General features: G+C 45.2%; 1 protein-coding gene across 1 annotated transcript; it reads left to right on the forward strand.

The window, feature by feature from the left end:
* Positions 1 to 13: 13 nt before the first annotated feature.
* Positions 14 to 18573, forward strand: LOC146170911 (uncharacterized). Its single transcript, XM_084586695.1, has 2 exons — positions 14 to 1298; positions 17669 to 18573. Exons 1-2 carry the CDS (start codon positions 14 to 16, stop codon positions 18571 to 18573), a joined length of 2190 nt encoding a protein of 729 aa, XP_084442821.1.
* Positions 18574 to 19083: the final 510 nt, after the last annotated feature.

Consider the following 19083-nt stretch of genomic DNA (forward strand, 5'->3'; position numbering starts at 1 on the left):
ACAGGGCCCGCAAATGGTCCTGACATCTTCGCAGGACCATTTGCGGGCCCTGTGTTATGCGTTAGACCCTGGTTGGTTAGCCGAGATCAAGCTACGTGCCATTAGACGCCATGCGGCTAATCTGACGGAATTCCTCTGGGCCCAGACCTTGAACCAAGCCTTGCAATCGACTGAGGGCAGGCAGAGCTGTGTTCGTCGGGCTACTGATGTGGCAGTGGTTGGTGATGAGGTGTTGCCGGGGGACATTTCCAATATTTTAAGCAAGGGTCCCAAATTCTGCCAGGAACCAAGTGTACCGGGCCATGAATTGCTTGCGCTCAATCGGCAAATAGCTAGGAAGGCTGCAGGAGAAGACCAAGAAAGATGCCTTCTTGATGGTGTGGACGCGCTGATGAAAACTGCCAGGACCTCCGCGGGCCGTTCCAAGGATGGGTGGGGGAAGGTTGTTTCCTTCTTCCAGCATAATGAGTTACGACTGCTTCAGTCTGACAAGGAAGGAGGCTTTGTGGTGTTGACTGAAGAGGAATACCACAGGAGAGCGCAAGATGCTATCGTCAAGAATTTCGAGGAAGTAAAGTCCAGCGCCACTAGAGTGAAGGGTAAAGCGGCTGCCTTGTGCAAAGACTTGGTTCTCGACAGGTTAGCAAATGATATTGTTAGTACTAGGTGCAATGCCCTCTCAGTGTTTTTTACGGCTAAAACACATAAGCTGAATGTGCCTTTTAGGTCTGTTGTTAGTGAAAATGGTACTTGGCAGCATGTTTTAAGCAAGTACCTTCAGAAGCATTTAAATTCACTGCAGTTTCAAGACCCCTTTTTAACGAAGAATTCGAATGAAGTGGTGAGCTTTCTCGAGGATAATAAGTCGATTGGCTATGTATTCTCTGTAGACGTGGAAGATTTATATTATTCTGTGCCTCATGCTGCCCTGTTCGTTGTTGTTAGAGATGCTATTGAAGAAAGTGGGGTTGTGCAATTTCAGAACTCTAGTGGTCTAACAGTGGATAATTTTATGCGTTTGCTTGAGTTTTATATTAGTGTTACGTTTATCTCTTTTGAGAACAGATTTTATCGCCAGAAACAAGGGATATGTACTGGTTCTTGTGTTGCCCCGGTTCTTTGTAATGTGTTTTTAGCTTTTGTTGACCGCGCCCTTGAGCAGAGCTTTAATGGGAAAGGTGTTCTAAAGGTATTCCGGTACGTGGATGATTTTCTGATTGTTCTTAACAAGCTACCAAACTCGACGTACACTGACGCGGTGGGTGGGATTTTGGACAACTTTCGGCGGAATGGGAGAGGTCTGCTTTTCACTCATGAACTTCCTTCACAGGGTTCATTGCAGTTTTTAGATATTAACGTTACTTTAGGGAATGATCATGTTTGTTGGTTGTACGCTCCGCGGGCAAAGAAACAACTTTTGCCCTACTCTTCGGCACATTCTAAAACTGTTAAAAGAGCTATCGCTAGCCAATGCTTAGGGTCTGCCCTCACGAAGTCGTGCCCGCATGCTGTGCAGTCGAGTTTTAATAGGCAAATACAGCGGTTGCTGTCTGCTGGGTACCCCTGCGCGGTCATTATGTCAGTGACGGAAGCCCTGCTCCGGAAAACCAAGCGAGCCATGTTTGGAAAGAAAACTGCTCCGGTGAGAAATACGGCTAAACCTGTTGTGGTACCGTATATGCATAAGGTTGCGCACCACGTGAAGAAAGTGGCGAACAGACATGGCGTGCCGGTGGTGTTCTCCGCTCCGAAGAAGATGGCGGAGCTTTGCTCACGCATTTCGCGTGCTGGAAAACCGAGCGGTTGTGAGAAAAAACATGCCAAGCGGTTTGTCGACTGCTGCATGGGGGTCGTTTATGAGATCCCGCTGACCTGTGGGAAGGCCTACATTGGCCAGACCGGGCGCTGTATTAATGATCGAGCAGGGGATCATTTGCGGGCTTTAAGGAGTGGAGGGTCAAATTTGGCAGCGCATTGCGCCAACTGCACTGCGTGCGAGCCGCGACTGGCTGACATTAAGATTCTGGGCAGAGGCCGTGACAAGACAGCGCGTGAGCTGTTGGAGGCATTCCATATCGGGAAAAGGGGAGATAGGTGTGTCAGCGATACGTCGGTGCGGCTCTGGAAGGCAGAGATCAGTTTTCTTGATCGGGTTTTGTGATATTCCTTGATAATGTTTTGTGATATTCCTTATATTTTTTTCCTCTGTCTTTATGGGATTTTTATGTACTGCGCATGAACCCTTTTCAGCATATATTTGCTGTTATTGCTGCAATAAACCAGATGTGAGTTAGCGCGTGTCCTGTGTCTTCTTCTCTTGTGTGCGTCTTCCCGTGCGCTTTATCTTCAGTCAAATTACAATGCACCATCTAGCCCAACTTCAAGTTTTGTTAAACTACCTCTCTGTGTTCTTTTTTTTTTTTCCGAGAGTCATTCTTATCGTTGTGCTGTACGCGCGACGTAGCGTAAGATATGGCGGCTGTGGACGTTAAGAAGCGGCAGGCTTTATTGATTTTTTTTTGGCGGGAGCCGTTTATCTTTGCATGTATGAATCAACGGAAGCACGCCGTCAGCTGCTGCGATCATGACGCCCGCCCCAAGCGCAGCGTGATAAATCGAACCAGGCTTGTGCAATCAAGCCATCACGGGCACCCTTGCCAAGTTCGCTCCCGGCCACCACAGGAGCTATAAAAAGATAAACGCGCCCTGACGTTATCGCTGCGCAACATCTTGGCACGCTGCCAAGAAATGAGCTGTCGATGCGACGACCGAAACGGAGTGACACGCGCCATCGACATGCAAGCGAAAACGCTCGCGATTTTCTGCCGCAGCGACACAGAAACCTTGTTTTGAGCTGCCGCGGTGGCTCGAGCGGCCAGTTTCAACAAGTTCGAAATTTTTCGCTCTGTCGCTGCCGCTCGTCGCTGAGATCGCTCAATCGCTTGCATGTGAGCGAGCTGGCCTTAACGCATTTTACTTTTTTTTTTCAAATTCTCTGGTGCAAAAGTGGAGAGTGGGTTCATTATGCGAGTGGGTTGATTACGCGACAAATACGGTATCGTTTTTCCGCATCGTAAGTGCCGTCACAAGCCAATTTCTCTATATCGAATTATCGATATATCGAACTTTTTCGCGATTCCCTTCGAGTTCGATATATCTGGGTTCGACTTCGGCCACCGAACAGCCAAGGTCGCGACGAAAAACGGTGCGTAGGCCAAAAAACACCATAGCAAGGTGACCAGCCCAGTGCTCGCGATCTAGGCGAGCAATGAGGGCAGTCTTGAGCTAACGATGGAGCCGCTCAACCATGCCGTTGGCACAAGGATGGTGTGGTGCGGCAGTGTTTAGTGCCGAGCAAACTGGTAAGGAAGTGAAGAGGATGCATTCGAACTGGCGGCCACGATCCGTGGTAATAGCCAAAGTGGGAAATCCATGCTGAAACGAAGGCTTTGGCAACTGTTTGCGCAGTAATGTCCAGAATGGGCACTGCTTCAAGCCAACGAGTGAAGCGGTCAATCATCATCAGAATGTGCCGGCAGCCATTAGATGGAGGTGGTGGTCCAACCAAGTCAAGGTGAATGTGGTCAAAGCAACAACCAGGTGGCAGGAAAAACTGGGGCGGAGTCTTTGTATATTGAGTCATTTGGACGGAGTGGCAAGCAAGACACGAGCTGGTGAACGTCTAATGTTTGGCCAGACGTACCGCTGGGTAATGAGGCACTATGTGGCTCTGATACTGGGATGGCAGATGTCCTGAAGTGAATGGAAAATGGCAGGATGAAAGACCTCCGGGATGAAGGGACGAGGTAGAGCCGATGACAAGTCGCACCAGAGCAATCTAGTCACAAGCGGATGAGGCACGAGCTGCAGACGGGGGGCACGGGGGTGGTCACGCAGGGCTTGAAGTACAGGGTCTTTATGTTGTTAAAAATTTAGAAATTTCATCTTTTTGTACCTTTCTTCTGTGACTTATACCTAAAAATACGCTAAGTTGGTTTATTTTGCTTGATTCAAAAATGCAATGTATTTTATATCTATAAAAAGTTTTGATATTTATGCATCAAAAAAATTGTTGTTTGCAAATATTTCTGTGGGACTAATTCCTGCAAATTCAAAATGGTGGCCACAGGTGGAAAAATATTTTCTTCTCGAAAGCAAGGGATAATGTTTTTCAGTAGCACAATGTGCCATGATTTATTTAAACTGAAACTGAAATTCAGCCTGGATCTGTTGACAAGACTGATCTGGGAAGGTATTCAAGTGCTGCTAGCTTTTAAGTGATAGCTTATAAAGCTCGTTTGGTTGAAACGCCATCGGCGTCATGATTGTAGTTGTCGGCACCACGTGTCTGGAAGTACTGGGGCTGGGTAAAAAACATTGTATCATGATAATTTTGGTTCTGTTGAATGATTGGAGTGTTATAGGCACGAGTTAATGAAATCACTGTATTTAATTGATAATTTTAAGAAATAAGATATGAAAAAGTTGACAAAAGAAGGTTCAAAGGTGCCAAAATACTCAGAATTAAAAGCAACTGCTTCATGATGCTAATTAAAAATATTTAGTGCGTAACTGATTATTTATCTGAAATAATTGAAAAAAGGGGTTTTAATGTGGCAAAATGCTCATAATGAAGAGCCTGTTAATTGGTCAATTGTCATAATTAAAATGAACATTTGGAAAAGCGAGATCAAAGGTGTCAAATACTCAATGAAAAACTATTGCTTGATGAGGCAAATTAAGTTCAGATTGTAATTCATCAATTAATTGAGAAAATGAGAAATCCACTCAAGGTGTCAGACTGCTCAGAATGGGAAGTGTATGTGTGCTGACTCTAAGTATCGGTGTATAAAAATATAAAAAGCAAGATTTAAAAGTCGAGAAACATTGTCCGTGAGTGGGAAACGTGACCGCACCATAACCCTTAACTGCAAAGCTGAGGTGTCCCACAATTTTTTTTTCCAGCTATGCAGGCCCATATCCAACCTAAGTTTCATATGTCTCTTTTGAGTGGATCTGATTGGCTGAAATGGCAAAAATGCATGCAGCAGGTCATCCATTTCTGGTGCTTCGGCCAGTCAGGTGTTACCAAAAGGGACATTTTCAACAGGGATGCAATTGAGCATATGATGCTTGGTGGGTCCTTCTCATTTAGTATCATGCTACACTGTCATCCGAATATATTTGAACGGATTCGAATATGCAGTTGTGAAATGTGGACTAGTATTGATGCTTGTTGGTTTGAAGTTACAGACAGGCTGTACAACTAAGCTTTGCAAATATATAAAAGCATCCTTTTCAGATGCACAAATATGCCTGGAAGCTTTTGAGAAAGACTGGGTACCCAATTTGCATTGCAAAGGCATCAGTAGCAGCGTTCTTGCAGTGACGTATGTTGCATTGGCAGACCACATATGAAGCCTGTACATGCAGACACTTGCAAATGACCCTAAAAGGGCAACTAAGGCAATGTGACGTTGGCCTGTATCGATAGACTGCAACACCCTAATCACAAAGAGCGCACTGTTATTTACCCTTTCACTGCCAAGTTTTTTTGTTTTTGTTTTTTTGTGACTGCTCCTCACTTCCTTCTAGGTTCTTTTTTCATCTGTGTTACTTTCATCCGATTCAGAATTCGGTTTGGTTTGGTCAGGAATTCAGGAACTGTTGATTCAGAATTCATCAACATTTTCTGAATTCTTTCATCTATAATAGCATAAATGAACCTGGCACACTGGCTCGCCATGACTCGCTGCTGAAGCAACAAAGCGACGTGGTGATGATAATGATGCAGGTCTAAAAATACCTAATCTATTTGTAGTTTAATATGAAGGCCCCGCCTTCTAAAGAATGGGTCCGCGAGTCAGGGCCTCGCCCAAATACTAGTCACAAATTCACATGAATGCCATTCTGCTCCAAAATACCAATTGGTGAAATATCAGAGAGGCCTTCACCCTGCAGTGGGTATATAGTCTGGTTGATGATGATGATAAAAACGCCAGTTTATTTCCGGGTCAGCAGAGAAGCACTTTGCAAAGATACAACACAGCACGCCACTGCAATGCGAAGCATGTGGTCGCGGCTCGTGACAGGACTATGCTTTGCTACAAAAGTAAGGGGCCAGTGCTTTTACATGGCAAGACAAAACATAGTGGGGTGGCCTATGTGACATGGCAAAAGGGGCTCCGAGCAGTACAAAATACATTGCTCCTCGCGTGGCTGTAACTCAAGCAAAAAACCCAGCTCAGGAATCCTGGTATTGCTCTGCTCCACAGTCCATTACATCAGGATTCTTCATGCTGCTCGCCAACAGCTAACAACGTGATCGCTCCCCAAGCAGGGCTCCCGCCAGACTCCCCCGATTCTTCCATTCTGTCCCTTTATCTACACTTTCTGCCGCGTCAAGCGCAAGTCGCGCGCCGCGATAACCTTTGCACATGCACAGTTCAGCTGCCCCTCCACGAGCTCAGACAGAGAGAAAAGAGCACATGCAGTTTAATTAAAAGACGAATAGAGGCGTTGGAGCCACACATATATTTCCGCTAAATGTTTCATGAATTTTTGAAGCCTCTTCGTAGACAATACGACATGTCAGCAATATTTCTTTTTAGTGGCAAGGAGTTACAAGTATACTCAAGAGGAGAGATGAAATGCTGCTGTCACCGTTGGCGACAGATTTCTCAAGTGAAATGTACATGTCAGTATTGATTTTGCGAGTGCAGATCCCGAAAGTTATGCTGCTCGGCCATTAATTTCAGAGTGGCGGCAAACTGGCCATCTTAATGAGGTCATTGCAAGTTTGGTTCAACTGGTGGGAAGATTTCTTTTTAAATCAGTTTTTTATGTGATAAAGGAGCCCTTTGTTGCCATACGGTTTTTCTTTGGCCATAGCTCATCATCATTATCATCATTAGCTGGACTATATCCACTGCAGAACGAAGGCTTCTCTCATAATCCTTCAGTTAACCCGGTCTTGTGGTAGCTGCACCCACTTGATCCCTGAAAACTTACTAACCTCGTCCACCCACCTGACTTTCTGCCGCCCCCTGCCAGGCTTGCCTTCACTTGGAATTCAATTTGTTGCTCTTAGCGACCATCGGTTATCCTCTCTTTGCAATACATGTCCTGCTTGTGACCATTTCTTCTTGATTTCGACTAGAATGCCATTATTTAGAGTTGATTTCTTGGACCCACTCTGCATGCTTCCTATCTCTAGACTACACTTACCATTTTCCATTCCATAGCTCTATTCATCTACTTCAACTTAAGTATAACCCCTTTAATTAGCCTTCACATTTGAGCCCCATAGATGAGTACTCGTAAGATACAACTGTTATTTACTTTTCTCCTGAGTTATACCAGTAAGCTGCTGGTCATGACCTGCAAGAACTTGCCAAATGCGCTCCATCAGTGCCAACTGATACAATCTGCGCACCGTGTAATTTAATTTTAGTGCCAAGCATTTAATAAAAGCGGCAGTGTATTTAATCCGAACACCAACTCGAATGATGACAGCGCCAAACAATTTAATCAGAGTGCCAACGCAATTAATACAAGCGCCAGCGGATTTAATTCATATGTGGAAAATGAGTGCGGTAGAGGGCTCTAAAGCACGAAGCATGAATTCCAGAAATAAATCGAAATTGAGATCACTTCGCAGACTATGTGACGCTTAAGCATCACATCTGCATGCACTATTTTGCTTTGTTCTTGTATCTTGCAAAAACCAAGAACCACGCGCAGCTGAAAAACTGCAGTTTATGACACGCCTCTCGCAGCTTTTAGTTTAGACGCATGACAAGTGAATAAATATGACTGTCATCTTCTAATTGGCTGGTTAAGCACTGCTTATTATGGGTTGTCATATGCACTGAATCTGCATGCTGATGGCATTTCGGCCTTCACACAAGAGCCTGCTGTTTTTATGAAATGGCAACCGGTGCAGAAATGTATTTGTGTTTCTAATAATGATTCAACACCACTAGCAGAAAAGAAGGATTAGTGTAAAGCAGAGTTGGTTCAGGCGAGAAGACATGGAGCTAGAGAAACATTTCTCATTTTACCGCTTTCTCAATTTTACACGGCCACTACCACGGAAAGAGAGAAAGCGTGCCGTTGCATTCAGTCTGACTCTGACATGGCAAAGTGGCTGAAACTATGTACAGCAGAGCTTGCAACCAAAACAGCAGTGCTTAATTTGTCTGGGCGGCAATTGTAGCGGCGTAGGAAACTACAGGCTTGTAAAAGCACAGAAGCGGCCGTCTTTAAAATGCAATTTTATTTTCTGGGAGACATTAGGTTTAAAACACTTGCATCAAGGCAATGTTTGTCATAATACTGATGAAGGCTATCCTTTAAGTTGACGCTTCGCTGATTCGGCGCATTGTCTGAAAGATGATCTCAATTTCGATTTATTTCCGGAATTCATGTTTCGTGCTTTGGAGCCCTCTATTGCATTCATTTTCCACATATGGATTAAATTGGTTGGCACACGGATTAAATTTGCCGGCGCTTGTATTAATTGCTTTGGCATTCGGATTAAATTAGTTGGCGCTGGCATTATTCGAGCTCGCGCTCGAATTAGATATGCTGGCTCTTTAATTAAATGCTTGGCACTCGAATTAAATTACACGGCACGCAGATTATATCAGTCAGCGCTCAGATTTTTTTACACTAGCACTAGGATTAAATTCGGGGGAAAACCTGTAGTTATCGATCTTTCATGGTCCGGATCTGCGGTTGCTACCTGTCCTAAGCAGACACATTTGCCAACAACATCCAGTGCTTTGTTACCTGCAGGGCGGAAGTACTGCTCCATTCACTCCGTTTGCTTTATTCTGCTCCAAACTGCTTTGTCTACGCCATCCTGTCCCAAAACACAATATTGCTCCAAAACCCCAAAACTTGATGTTTTAATTGCCATGATGTTTTGATGCCTTGGTATTTTGCCATATAACTTAGCGAAAAATGATTTTTGCCTAACATTAATTGTATTGGGCCATTAATTGCGCCAGGTACAAGAAATGCGGTTCGATGCAATTTGATTAGGTGACTGTGAGAAGTGCAGCAGGGTCTATAGCATGTTGTGCTATAGACCTTTTCACGAGCAGCGAAACCTGTTCGACTGGACTGTGGGGCGGCTTTTGGGAGAGACAATTCTCAACTTTTCCTGTGCTGGCAGCACAGCCCAGTATTCAATATGGCAACACCTACGACCACTTTTCGAAAAGGTCTATAGACCAGAACAAGGAGGGTAAATTGAACACTGCCATTTTGAGGACGTTCTAGCACCATCTATAGCTGCCGCAGCGAAACTATATATGCCTCTGGATTGTCAAACGAGGCAGCCGTGGGTGTCTAGCTCTTGCGCTTTTATGTTTCTTTAAGGTTTTCACAACTGGTTGCAGATAAAATTGTCAAAAGTTAATTTCCGCCTCACAGTAAGACTATTCTTTACATCTTGCGAGGGCAGAGGCAAGTACAGTGTCCACAAGAGAAGCGAGTGGTTCCGATAAGCGCGTGGTACCGTTGCATGCAGGCATGCTATGGCTGTGACTTTTCTGATTTGATTTGCACCCCAAGTAATGTGTGACTTTTCTGATTTGATTTGCACCCCAAGTAATGTCCCATCTACCAGCAAAACCTTTGCAGTCCGCAATATGTTTTACCTTTACGTGGTGACTGCTAGAAATCTGCCGCAGCCCACACCTCACAAAACAGACCGCATGCCGCTACTGCGAGTGAATGCTTCTCATTGGCGATGATCCCGGAGTCTCTTTTGTTTATTTTTTTCTTTTCCAGCAGGGTTGAAGAATGAATCAGCAGCACATCAACCAAACAGGAGATATCAAGGTCTTATTTTTGTGATTGGTTGGCGTTGCTTATCATGGCTGTTAAAAAAAAGGCACTTCCTTGCTGAAATGAAAACAGAGACATCAGGTTTACTCGCACTTGCGGCATGCCAGCTGTCTGTGCGGTGCGGACTGCAACAAATTTTTGCAGACACCACGCGAGGGTGAGATATATTGCGTACTGCGACGGTTTTTGTAATATGTGGCATATCATTGGGCATGCAAATCAAAGTTGAAAAGTCACAACCGTAGTATTTTTCGCATAGAAAGGTACCATGCACTTAACCGAACCACTCGCTCCACTTGTGGACGCTGTGCTTGCCTCTGCCATTGCGAGATGTGTAGAACAGCCTTGCCATGAGGCAAAAATGCACTTCTGGCGATTTTGTGAGCAGCAAGTTGTAAAAACTTAAAAGAAACGTAAAGGCGTAAGCGCTATGAATACCCATGTCCACCTCGTTTGATAGTGCAGAGCAGTCATTTCGCTGCAGCACCTCTAGGTAGCCTTACAGCACCCGCAATATGGTGGCGATCAATTTACCCTCCGTGTTCTGGTCTATAGGGGTCGTCATAGTCTAAACGATGGCAGCACATCGGTGGTGGAGGTACAATGCTCCTTGGCTGGGCTTAGCTAACACACATAAAATTTTAATAAACTAGAAAAGCGAGCATTAGAAATATTTCGATCTCAAGTTATTCTAAAACGAGTCACAAACGACTCGGAAGAATTAATTGCGAGAAAAATGTTTTGTGCACATAACAGCAACTTCCAGCCTTTTGAATCGGCGGTGGTGGGCGAAGTGAGGGCAAGGAGCGAAGCAATCGCCACAGACTACCACGAGTTGTTGAGGAAATTTTTCTGGTTACAAAGAACTACACGAGTTGTTCCAACAGTTCTGCTGTGAAAACGAGTGTGTACTTCACTATAGAATCGTTGTTAACAACAAACCTGTCAAGTCTACATCAGACAAAAGCATACTTGAAGCATTATGGGGGTGATGCCATGACGGTGTCAATTGCGAGAAATGATTTCAAGAGTGTTGGAAGGGCATAGAAAGCCTGTTGCCGACGTGTAGCCCCAGTGTTACTTAAAAGAAAACATGAGTCACTGGGAGACAACCATGAAGTAAAGAAGCTTAAGGAAGAAAAGGCTGCCCTTCAGTGCCATCTATCCTTCCTGAAGGTACTATTGAGCAGTGCCCAGGAATTTATCAGCACAGCTGCGGGATCAAAAAGGATGTGAAGAAGACAGCGAGTGGCGATGTGCAGCTCGTTTATTTCAATTCCAAGGTAGTGGTGGTGCTTGAGCGTGGACATGTCTAAAGCTGTCAAGTCAGAATAGGCAAAAGCTTTTAGTCAGCTGTGTTACTTTAAACATCTTTACATGTTGAGATATGTGTGCATAGGTAGTACAGCATTGAATATTGAATAAAAAGTAATCAAATTGGATTTTTTTGTATATCAGAAAAAAAATTGCAGTTATTAAAAGTGCTTGACCCTATAGAAACATGTTCCAAAGCATAACTTGAGTGCTCCAAAACACTCGTTTTACTGCTCAAAGTGGCATTACCACTGCTCCCTGAGCTGTTCCAAAACGCTCGAGCCTGCTTCCACCCGTGTACCTATTAAGGCGAAAGTCTTCACTGGCTCATACTGTTGTTGTTTGTTCGTCCGGTCACACATAGCTGTCAATCCAATGACGTCATCATCCAAAACCGAAAGTAACGTCTTCAGGAAAATGAACTTCAGTAGAGTAAGTTGTTGGGCTAGTTGGTATTCTAGATTTAAGGGCATAATTTTCAGCGCAAAGGCACGCGGCCAAAGGAAAAAAAAAAGAAAAGAAAAAAAACTATAGGGACGAACACAGCGCTGTGTTCGTCCCTATAGTCTTCCTTCTGCTTTCCTTTCGCCGTATGCCTTTGCGCTGAAATCTTTGTCTTTAAATCTGGAAAAATGAAAGTCCGACCTCCACCGGGAATCGAACCTCCATCCCTCGCATCCCCTGCCGAGCGCTTTAACCTACTGCGCCATGCCCGGAATCGTGAAACACATCATAATTCTTCTTGTCTATAGTGAGGATGATAGCAGCGATAACAATAATTCTGCAATTAGTGATAATGACAATGATGGAATTAGCAAAGACGATGTAATTAGTTGGTAATGATAATGAGAGCAAATGTGATGCACCTTGTGCAACAACAACACTCAGGCTGTCGCATTTCTGCAGTGCAGATTCCACAGTGCTCTCGGAATTTTTGTAAACTGCTGTTCTTATCTGAGGCTATTGACAATTACCTTAGGCTTTCACATATTATTTTTAGGCCTATGTTTTTGCTTTGCTTGCCTAGGTCATTAAGCATTCTTTGTAATTTGTCTGCTGAGTTAATTAACAAGGCAATGTATTGTATCAGCCCTTATCCATAATTGTTCCTACTCCAGGTTTCTGAATACTTCCTCTAAGCAAGTGGCAAATAGTACTTGGGAGATCGTGTCCGCTTGCCCAGCGCCTTTCCTTATGGGAATTTTATTACTTTCTTTATAGAGGACTATAGTTGCTATGCAGCCACTATTGATATCTTCCAATGCTTTCACATACGGCTCATATACACCCTTAGGCAATGACTGCTGACGTTTCGACTGAGTCAAGTGCTTATTCTAATCAACGAATGCTATTTATAGAGGCTGGTTATATCCCGAACATCCTTCTATCACCTCGTTGATAGCATGAATATGATCGATTGTAGAGTACCCTTTCCGAAAACCTGTCTGATCATTTGGTTGATTAAAGTCCAAGGTTGCCCCGATTCTGTATTTGATCCCGGATATATCAAATGCACATATATCATATTCCTATATCGAACTCTCAAAATATCCCCCTGAAAATCCCACATTAAAGTTTAGCAGCGTTGTTCATATCCATCGAATTGAGCGTCGTGCCCTGCAAATGATTGTTTTAACAGCTCACCGGCGATCATTTTTCATGGATGGAGCCGGGTTGTGCAGTCATGGCAGCTGCTGCCTGCCAAGATTTCCGGCGCCTGCGAAGCGGCATTTGGAAGTGTGCCCAATGTACTCTCCTTTTCGACACTAGGTGGGAGGTGACATTCAGTGCGTGTTCCATCGCTCCTCCGATTGCACGTGGCTACCGGAAACGGACGGACTGGAGACAGCGGGAGCTTCCGAAGCGTCAAATAGATGAGTTCTTTCTTTTATTAACTTTATTTCGTTTTCAGCTAGTTATGTTAGGTGCAGCCTAAAGAATAGATTTTAGCTCTTGGTCCTAGCGGCCTAGGTTTTTCGTGCCGGCAGCTAGGTTTTCTTGGCGTTCATTATTTAGCTATCTTGTTTAGATAAATATTTTTTTTTCTAGGCTATTGGCATTCGCAGAATTGGTTTTTAACGCGTGTTTGCTAGTCGTTTCTTGTGTCTTCTTTTGACAATTTGTATATTCTGAGAATTCGTAATTGATATAGTTCAGTCGATGAGCGCTTAAGATGTGCAATCAAAAGAAGGTAAAGTGTACTCTGTGTGAGGCGCAGGTTAATCTCATGGAAACGCGTTTTGACTCTGTAGGTGAAGTGGAAGGCAGCGACTTTTTGTGTCGGTGTTGCGTACTGAGTTCGCGTCTTGATAGATTTGATCAAGAAAGGGGCAGTTTAGTGTCTCGTGTGGATGATTTAGAAAATGAAGTACGTTTGTTAAGAGCGGAAAATCAGAAACTGCTTGGACAGCTTACTCAAATTGAAAAAAAAGGGGCCGACTTTATCCTTGGAACCAACGAGGACGAACATTCCAATGCGGGCCAGGTGGCTGGGGCCAGCACTGGCATGGAAGGCATAAGCACAGTAGGTCAGGACTGAACGTTCATTTTAACCGAAGGGTAGGAGCAGAGATCGGCTGGCGCCTGGCAGGCAGGGCTGTAGCTTTTTTAGGGGGTCCGCGAGGACTCTGTGCACAGAGGTAGTTAGAAGTGAAGCAGAAGAAAGTGTAATAATGGAGGCTGAGCCCCCAAAAATGGCAAAGAGTAGGTCGAGAAAGAAAAGTACAAAAAAGAAATTTAACACCAGGATCAGCTACATAAACATGCAAGGAGGTAGAAAAAGAGCGAAATGGCTAGAGATAGAACAGCAGTTGAAGGATGACAAAATAGGAGTGTACGCTCTTTGCGAGACTCATCTCAGGGATCTAGAAGATCCGCCGTTTATAGAAGGCTACGTCTGGGAAGGGTGCTACAGAACGAGAACGGAAAAAAAGGGTGGAGGGGTAGGTATGTTGATACACCACGAAACAAATTGGCAAAGAATTAAATCATCTTGTAAAGAACATATCTGGGTTTCAGGAACAATTGCCGGCATAAAGACATGGCTAGGGGTAGTTTATTTAGGAACAGGACATCAATGCAGGCAAGAAAACAGGGATCTTGTCGAATGTCTCAGTGACAATATAAGCCAGTTTGGAAACGGGGCCAATATTATTCTACTGGGGGACATGAACGGCCACATCGACGATCTGGATGGATACACGGATTGTAACGGCAAGCTAATGCTAGATTTCTGTGAGCGACACGATCTAGTTATAGTAAATAGAGAAACAAAATATGAAGGCCAAATCACGTGGGAATTCCGCAACAGGCAGACGACCATTGACTATTGTCTAATGTCACAGGAAATTTGTAGCAAGGTCACAAAAATGGAAATAGATGAAGAAGGGGAGTGTAGTCTGGGAAGTGATCATAAACGTATTAGTCTGCAGGTGGGGCCCTTGATGAAAAGAGAAATGGAACTTAGACAAAACGTAAACGCAAAATTAAACGACGAGCAAATAGCGCAGATAGCAGTAGACATAGAGGAAGCAATAGAGAAAAGCCCCATGGAAGACTGGGATTATGAACAGGTAGAACTACTCATAAGGAGGAAAATTCAGGAGGTTAAAGTAGCAAACCCCTGGAATGGAAAGAGGAAGCCACGGAGCTGGTGGAATAAGGAAATCAGGGAAGCTATTGAACAACGACGGGCTGCTCCAAGGGAACACCGAATGGCAAAGAAAGCACAGGCTTCTCAGGAGGAAATCGACCAAAAATGGGAATCATATCGACAAAAGAAACTTCAAGTGCAGGCCCTCGTCCAAAGTAAAATAAGACAGTCCACCGATCGCTGGATGGCAGATATACACGATGCCTCTAGAGGCGGAGCAAGAAAATTCTGGAACCATATAAGCTTGCTAGGGAAGAAGATTCAAAGAAAGCAGGATCGGATTCAAGATAACGAGGGAAATTGTTTAAAGGGAGATAACGCAGTGAACTACATTACATCAGTTATATCCGAGCCATTTAAGAGCGACGATAGGGTAATCTCCGCAAATCCGGAAGCAACACAAGGTAGCAGAATACAAAGCAGCTTAGAACTGACCAATCTAAACTGGAAAAAGGCAGAAAAAATATTCCAAAAACACATCTACAGGAATAGATGGAATTCCGATCGAGCTGATTAATGAACTCGGTCCAAAAAGTAAAGAAACGTTATTAAATGCTCTGGAAACAGTCATAACGAATAAGCAAATTCCGGACAGCTGGCGGCAGAGTAAAATGAATTTGATTTATAAAGGGAAAGGAGACAGGATGCACATAAAATCCTACAGGCCGATTACCATAACATCTGTTATGTACAGGTTAGCCATGCAGGCGGTGAAATTAAAGGTGCAAGCATGGGTTGAAAGTAACAAGATACTCGGAGAACTTCAGAACGGCTTTAGAAATGGTAGGCGCTTAGATGATAGCCTGTTCGTGCTTACCCAATGCATCGAAATATCTAGAGTGGAAAATAGACCTTTGTATTTGACCTTCCTGGACATAAACGGGGCGTACGACAACGTAAGCAGGGAACTCCTGTGGAACATATTAAAAGAAGGAGGTATCGGTTATGAGATAATAGAGTTCCTACAGGAAATATATATACCGGGATAACAAAGTAGAAATTACGTCGGAATTCGGGATAAGAAGTACGGAGGATGTCAAAGTATGCAAAGGATTAAGACAAGGCTGTCCTCTATCACCGGTGCTGTTCATGCTTTATATGATAAACCTGGGACGGAGGATACAAGACAGTAATCTAGGTTTTAACCTGTCATATAGATTAGGTGGAAAGGCGGTAGAGCAGCGCCTCCTCGGTTTGATGTATGCAGACGATATTGTGCTGCTAGCTGACAGTCTGGAAGAATTGCAAACTCTAGTTAAGTATTGCGGAGACGAAGGGGACGCTCTAGGCTTCAGTTTCAGCGCAGTTAAGTCGGGTCTGATGATTTTCAGCGGCTCAACTGATCAGGGTCTTAAAATACAAGACCTTGAAATACCTAGAGTAGCAGAATATAAATATCTAGGGGTATGGGTAAACGAAGGATTGGCATACATTGGAAAGCATGAGCAATCGCTTAAGGCCAAAGGGCGAAGGAATGCCGGGATAATGAAGCATAAGGCATTGTGGGGATACAATAGGTATGTGGTATTGAGGGGTATTTGAAAAGGAATTATGGTGCCCGGACTTACTTTCGGAAATGCGGTTTTGTGCCTAAAATCAGAGGTACAGTCGACATTAGAAACAAATCAGAGATCCGTTGGGCGATTAGCACTAGGTGCCCACGGCAAAACTACAAATGAGGCGGTACAGGGAGATATGGGCTGGACATATTTCGAAGTACGGGAAGCTCAGAGTAAAATATTATATGAGGAACGCCTGAGGAAATTGGACAGTAACAGATGGGCAGCTAAAGTATATTTAAATACCTGTACCTAAAAAGCGTTGACTCACAATGGAGGAAAAGAACTAGGAAACTAACTAGTAAGTATGCTAGTAACAAGGACGGAGAAATAAAGAGCATTAAGCAACAGGTGAAAAACACAGAAGGTAAAAATCGGATAAATTCGATGGAAAAGAAACAGAGTGTGGAATTATACTGAAAATGGAAAATGCAGATCAGGAAGGAAGATTTCTTTGATAACTCGAGAGGCAGTGCCCTACTTTTTGAAGCTAGATCTGGGTGCCTTAGAACACGCAGCTACAAAAAGAGATTTAACAATGGAGATGACGCATGCGCTGTATGTGGAAACTCCAGTGAAACAATTGACCATATTATACTCGAATGTAATGGTATCCATCCGGAAGTTGATGCAGGCGCAATCACTGTTCCTGAAGCTCTGGGGTTTAGAGATAACAGTGGCCAGGTGAATAAACCGGCGGTGGAAACTAGCAAAAAAACGACTGGAAGATTGGTGGCTTAAAAGCAGGGAAGTGACATAATGTTAGTAATGTAGGAACAAAATTTAATAAATAGAATGATGGTTTAGTTAACCGCCCCTTCATGGACCACTGCCTTGTCGTGGCGGAGGGGCTTGCGAAACCAATCTAATGAGCATGATAGCTTCTGCTACCACCCCGTTTCAAAGGGGACGCTCCTGTATTTCATCCATCCATCCATCCGTGTGTACGTCTTGCGGGTCATCACTTGTGGCGAATTCCAGTCGCAGAACTGGAGCAGCGCGCACGCTCCATCACAGAACGCCTCAATCCGGCGGAGAGCACGCTCCCAGACTCTGCGTTTCGAATACTCTTGCTCTGGCCGGAGCAAGTAGGTGGCGCTCGCGAGCAAACGGAGTTGGTGGTACGCAAGAAAGACTTGTTTTCGAGGAACTGGAGCAGATAGGAATACTGGGCAGTCATGTGGGAGTGGGCAAGGTGGGCTTCCCAGTATCACAGAGTCTTGCTCAAGCGCAGCCCAACTCAGCTCAGTCACAACGGTGGGACCTACCACCCCCCGTAACGCAGACTATGGCACAGATACCTATTGCGTGGCCGCCGAGACCGGAGCGGATACCTGTTACGCCGCCACACAGGGCCCCTACCTCCCTCCGGACGGCCCAACCACCCCCAAGACGGCAGCAGCTTCAACAGTTCACGGGGCCCTTGTGGGAAACTCAGAGCAGCTCGGAACTCTACAGAATGGTAGCCGAGTTGGTCGGCCACCACTTATCTCAACAGTGGCCCCTGTCGACCCAGTAGTGGGAGCACACCCTACGCAGCTAGCGCAAGATAACTCTGCACCACGTTCAGTACAGGAAGGTGGAATAGAGGCAGCAGATGAGAGATGGGGGCAACAGCCTCACTTGGAAACCCATAAGCGTCACTGTAACCTTCGAAGACCAAAGCATCGGCGTGCTCGCTGCCGCGGCCAAGGCGGACGGAGTAGTTTCAGAATTGGGTTTTTGAATATGCACGTGGCTCGTCGCGCCCAAAAGTGGGCAGAACTATATCGTGTGCTGGAACTTGAACACATCGAGTTGTATGGCGTTGCTGAAACCCACCTCCGGGATATGGGGGAGCCCCCAATTCACCCTGAATGGTGCTGGATAGAGCGTAATAGAGTATGCCGGGAGCGTGGTGGTGGGGGTATTGGATTCCTTTGGCGGCGGGGCCTTGAATGGCGTCGCCTGGAGGGAGAATGTACGGACCACCTGTGGATTGAAGGCACCATCTTGGGAGTGCCGACAGCAGTGTGCGTGGTGTACCTTGTCGTGCATCACACACAGCAATCCGAAAATGCACAGCTGCTGGAGTGTGTGTGGGCCGACGCCCACAAGTGGGCTACTGGCAGGCAGATAATCATCCTCGGTGATTTCAACGGCCACATAAGTGCCATGGATACACCGACGTCACCGGCCGATTGCTTCTAGGGCTGGTGGAACAACTTGATCTGTCGGTGATGAATCTGGACCCACAGTGCAAAGGACAATTTACGTGGTGCGCCCGCGGTAGTGCCACATGCATTGATTATGTGTTGGTTTCTGCTAATCCCTTTCCCCAAAGCTTCACATTGATGAAGATGGGGCGGCCAGTATTGGGAGTGACCACAACCGCCTTCTACTACAGCTTTCGCGCTCAGGAACACATAATGCTCGCACACATCATCGACGAGCGAAGTGCCTATACCTGCCGAATCGGGCGCTGGAGGCGGTTTCCGAAGGGTTCGAACTCAGCTCGCAGCGTATGCAGGCCACAACCTATGAAGAGTATGTGGCTGCTCTGCGGGGTGTTATGGAGAGTCACATGGTGAAGGCAAGACAGCCGGCGCGAGGTACACGGAATGCGTGGTGGGACGCGGAAGTAGAGGCAGCATGGCGAGCACGCCGTCAGGCTAACCGAGTACACCGCCAAGCCGTCAAGTCACAAGACCCCAAGGCCTC

The sequence above is a fragment of the Amblyomma maculatum genome, unplaced genomic scaffold (assembly GCF_055883805.1).
Source record: "Amblyomma maculatum isolate TAMU_Amacu unplaced genomic scaffold, ASM5588380v1 scaffold_27, whole genome shotgun sequence".
Classification (NCBI taxonomy): domain Eukaryota; kingdom Metazoa; phylum Arthropoda; class Arachnida; order Ixodida; family Ixodidae; genus Amblyomma; species Amblyomma maculatum.

Coding starts and splice junctions, on each gene's coding strand:
- LOC146170911 (XM_084586695.1), top strand. CDS start 14: ATGGTCCTGACATCTTCGCAGGACCATTTGCGGGCCCTGTGTTATGCG. Junction 1,299..17,668: donor CTTTCGGCGGAATGGGAGAG/GTCTGCTTTTCA, acceptor CCCGTAACGCAG/ACTATGGCACAGATACCTAT.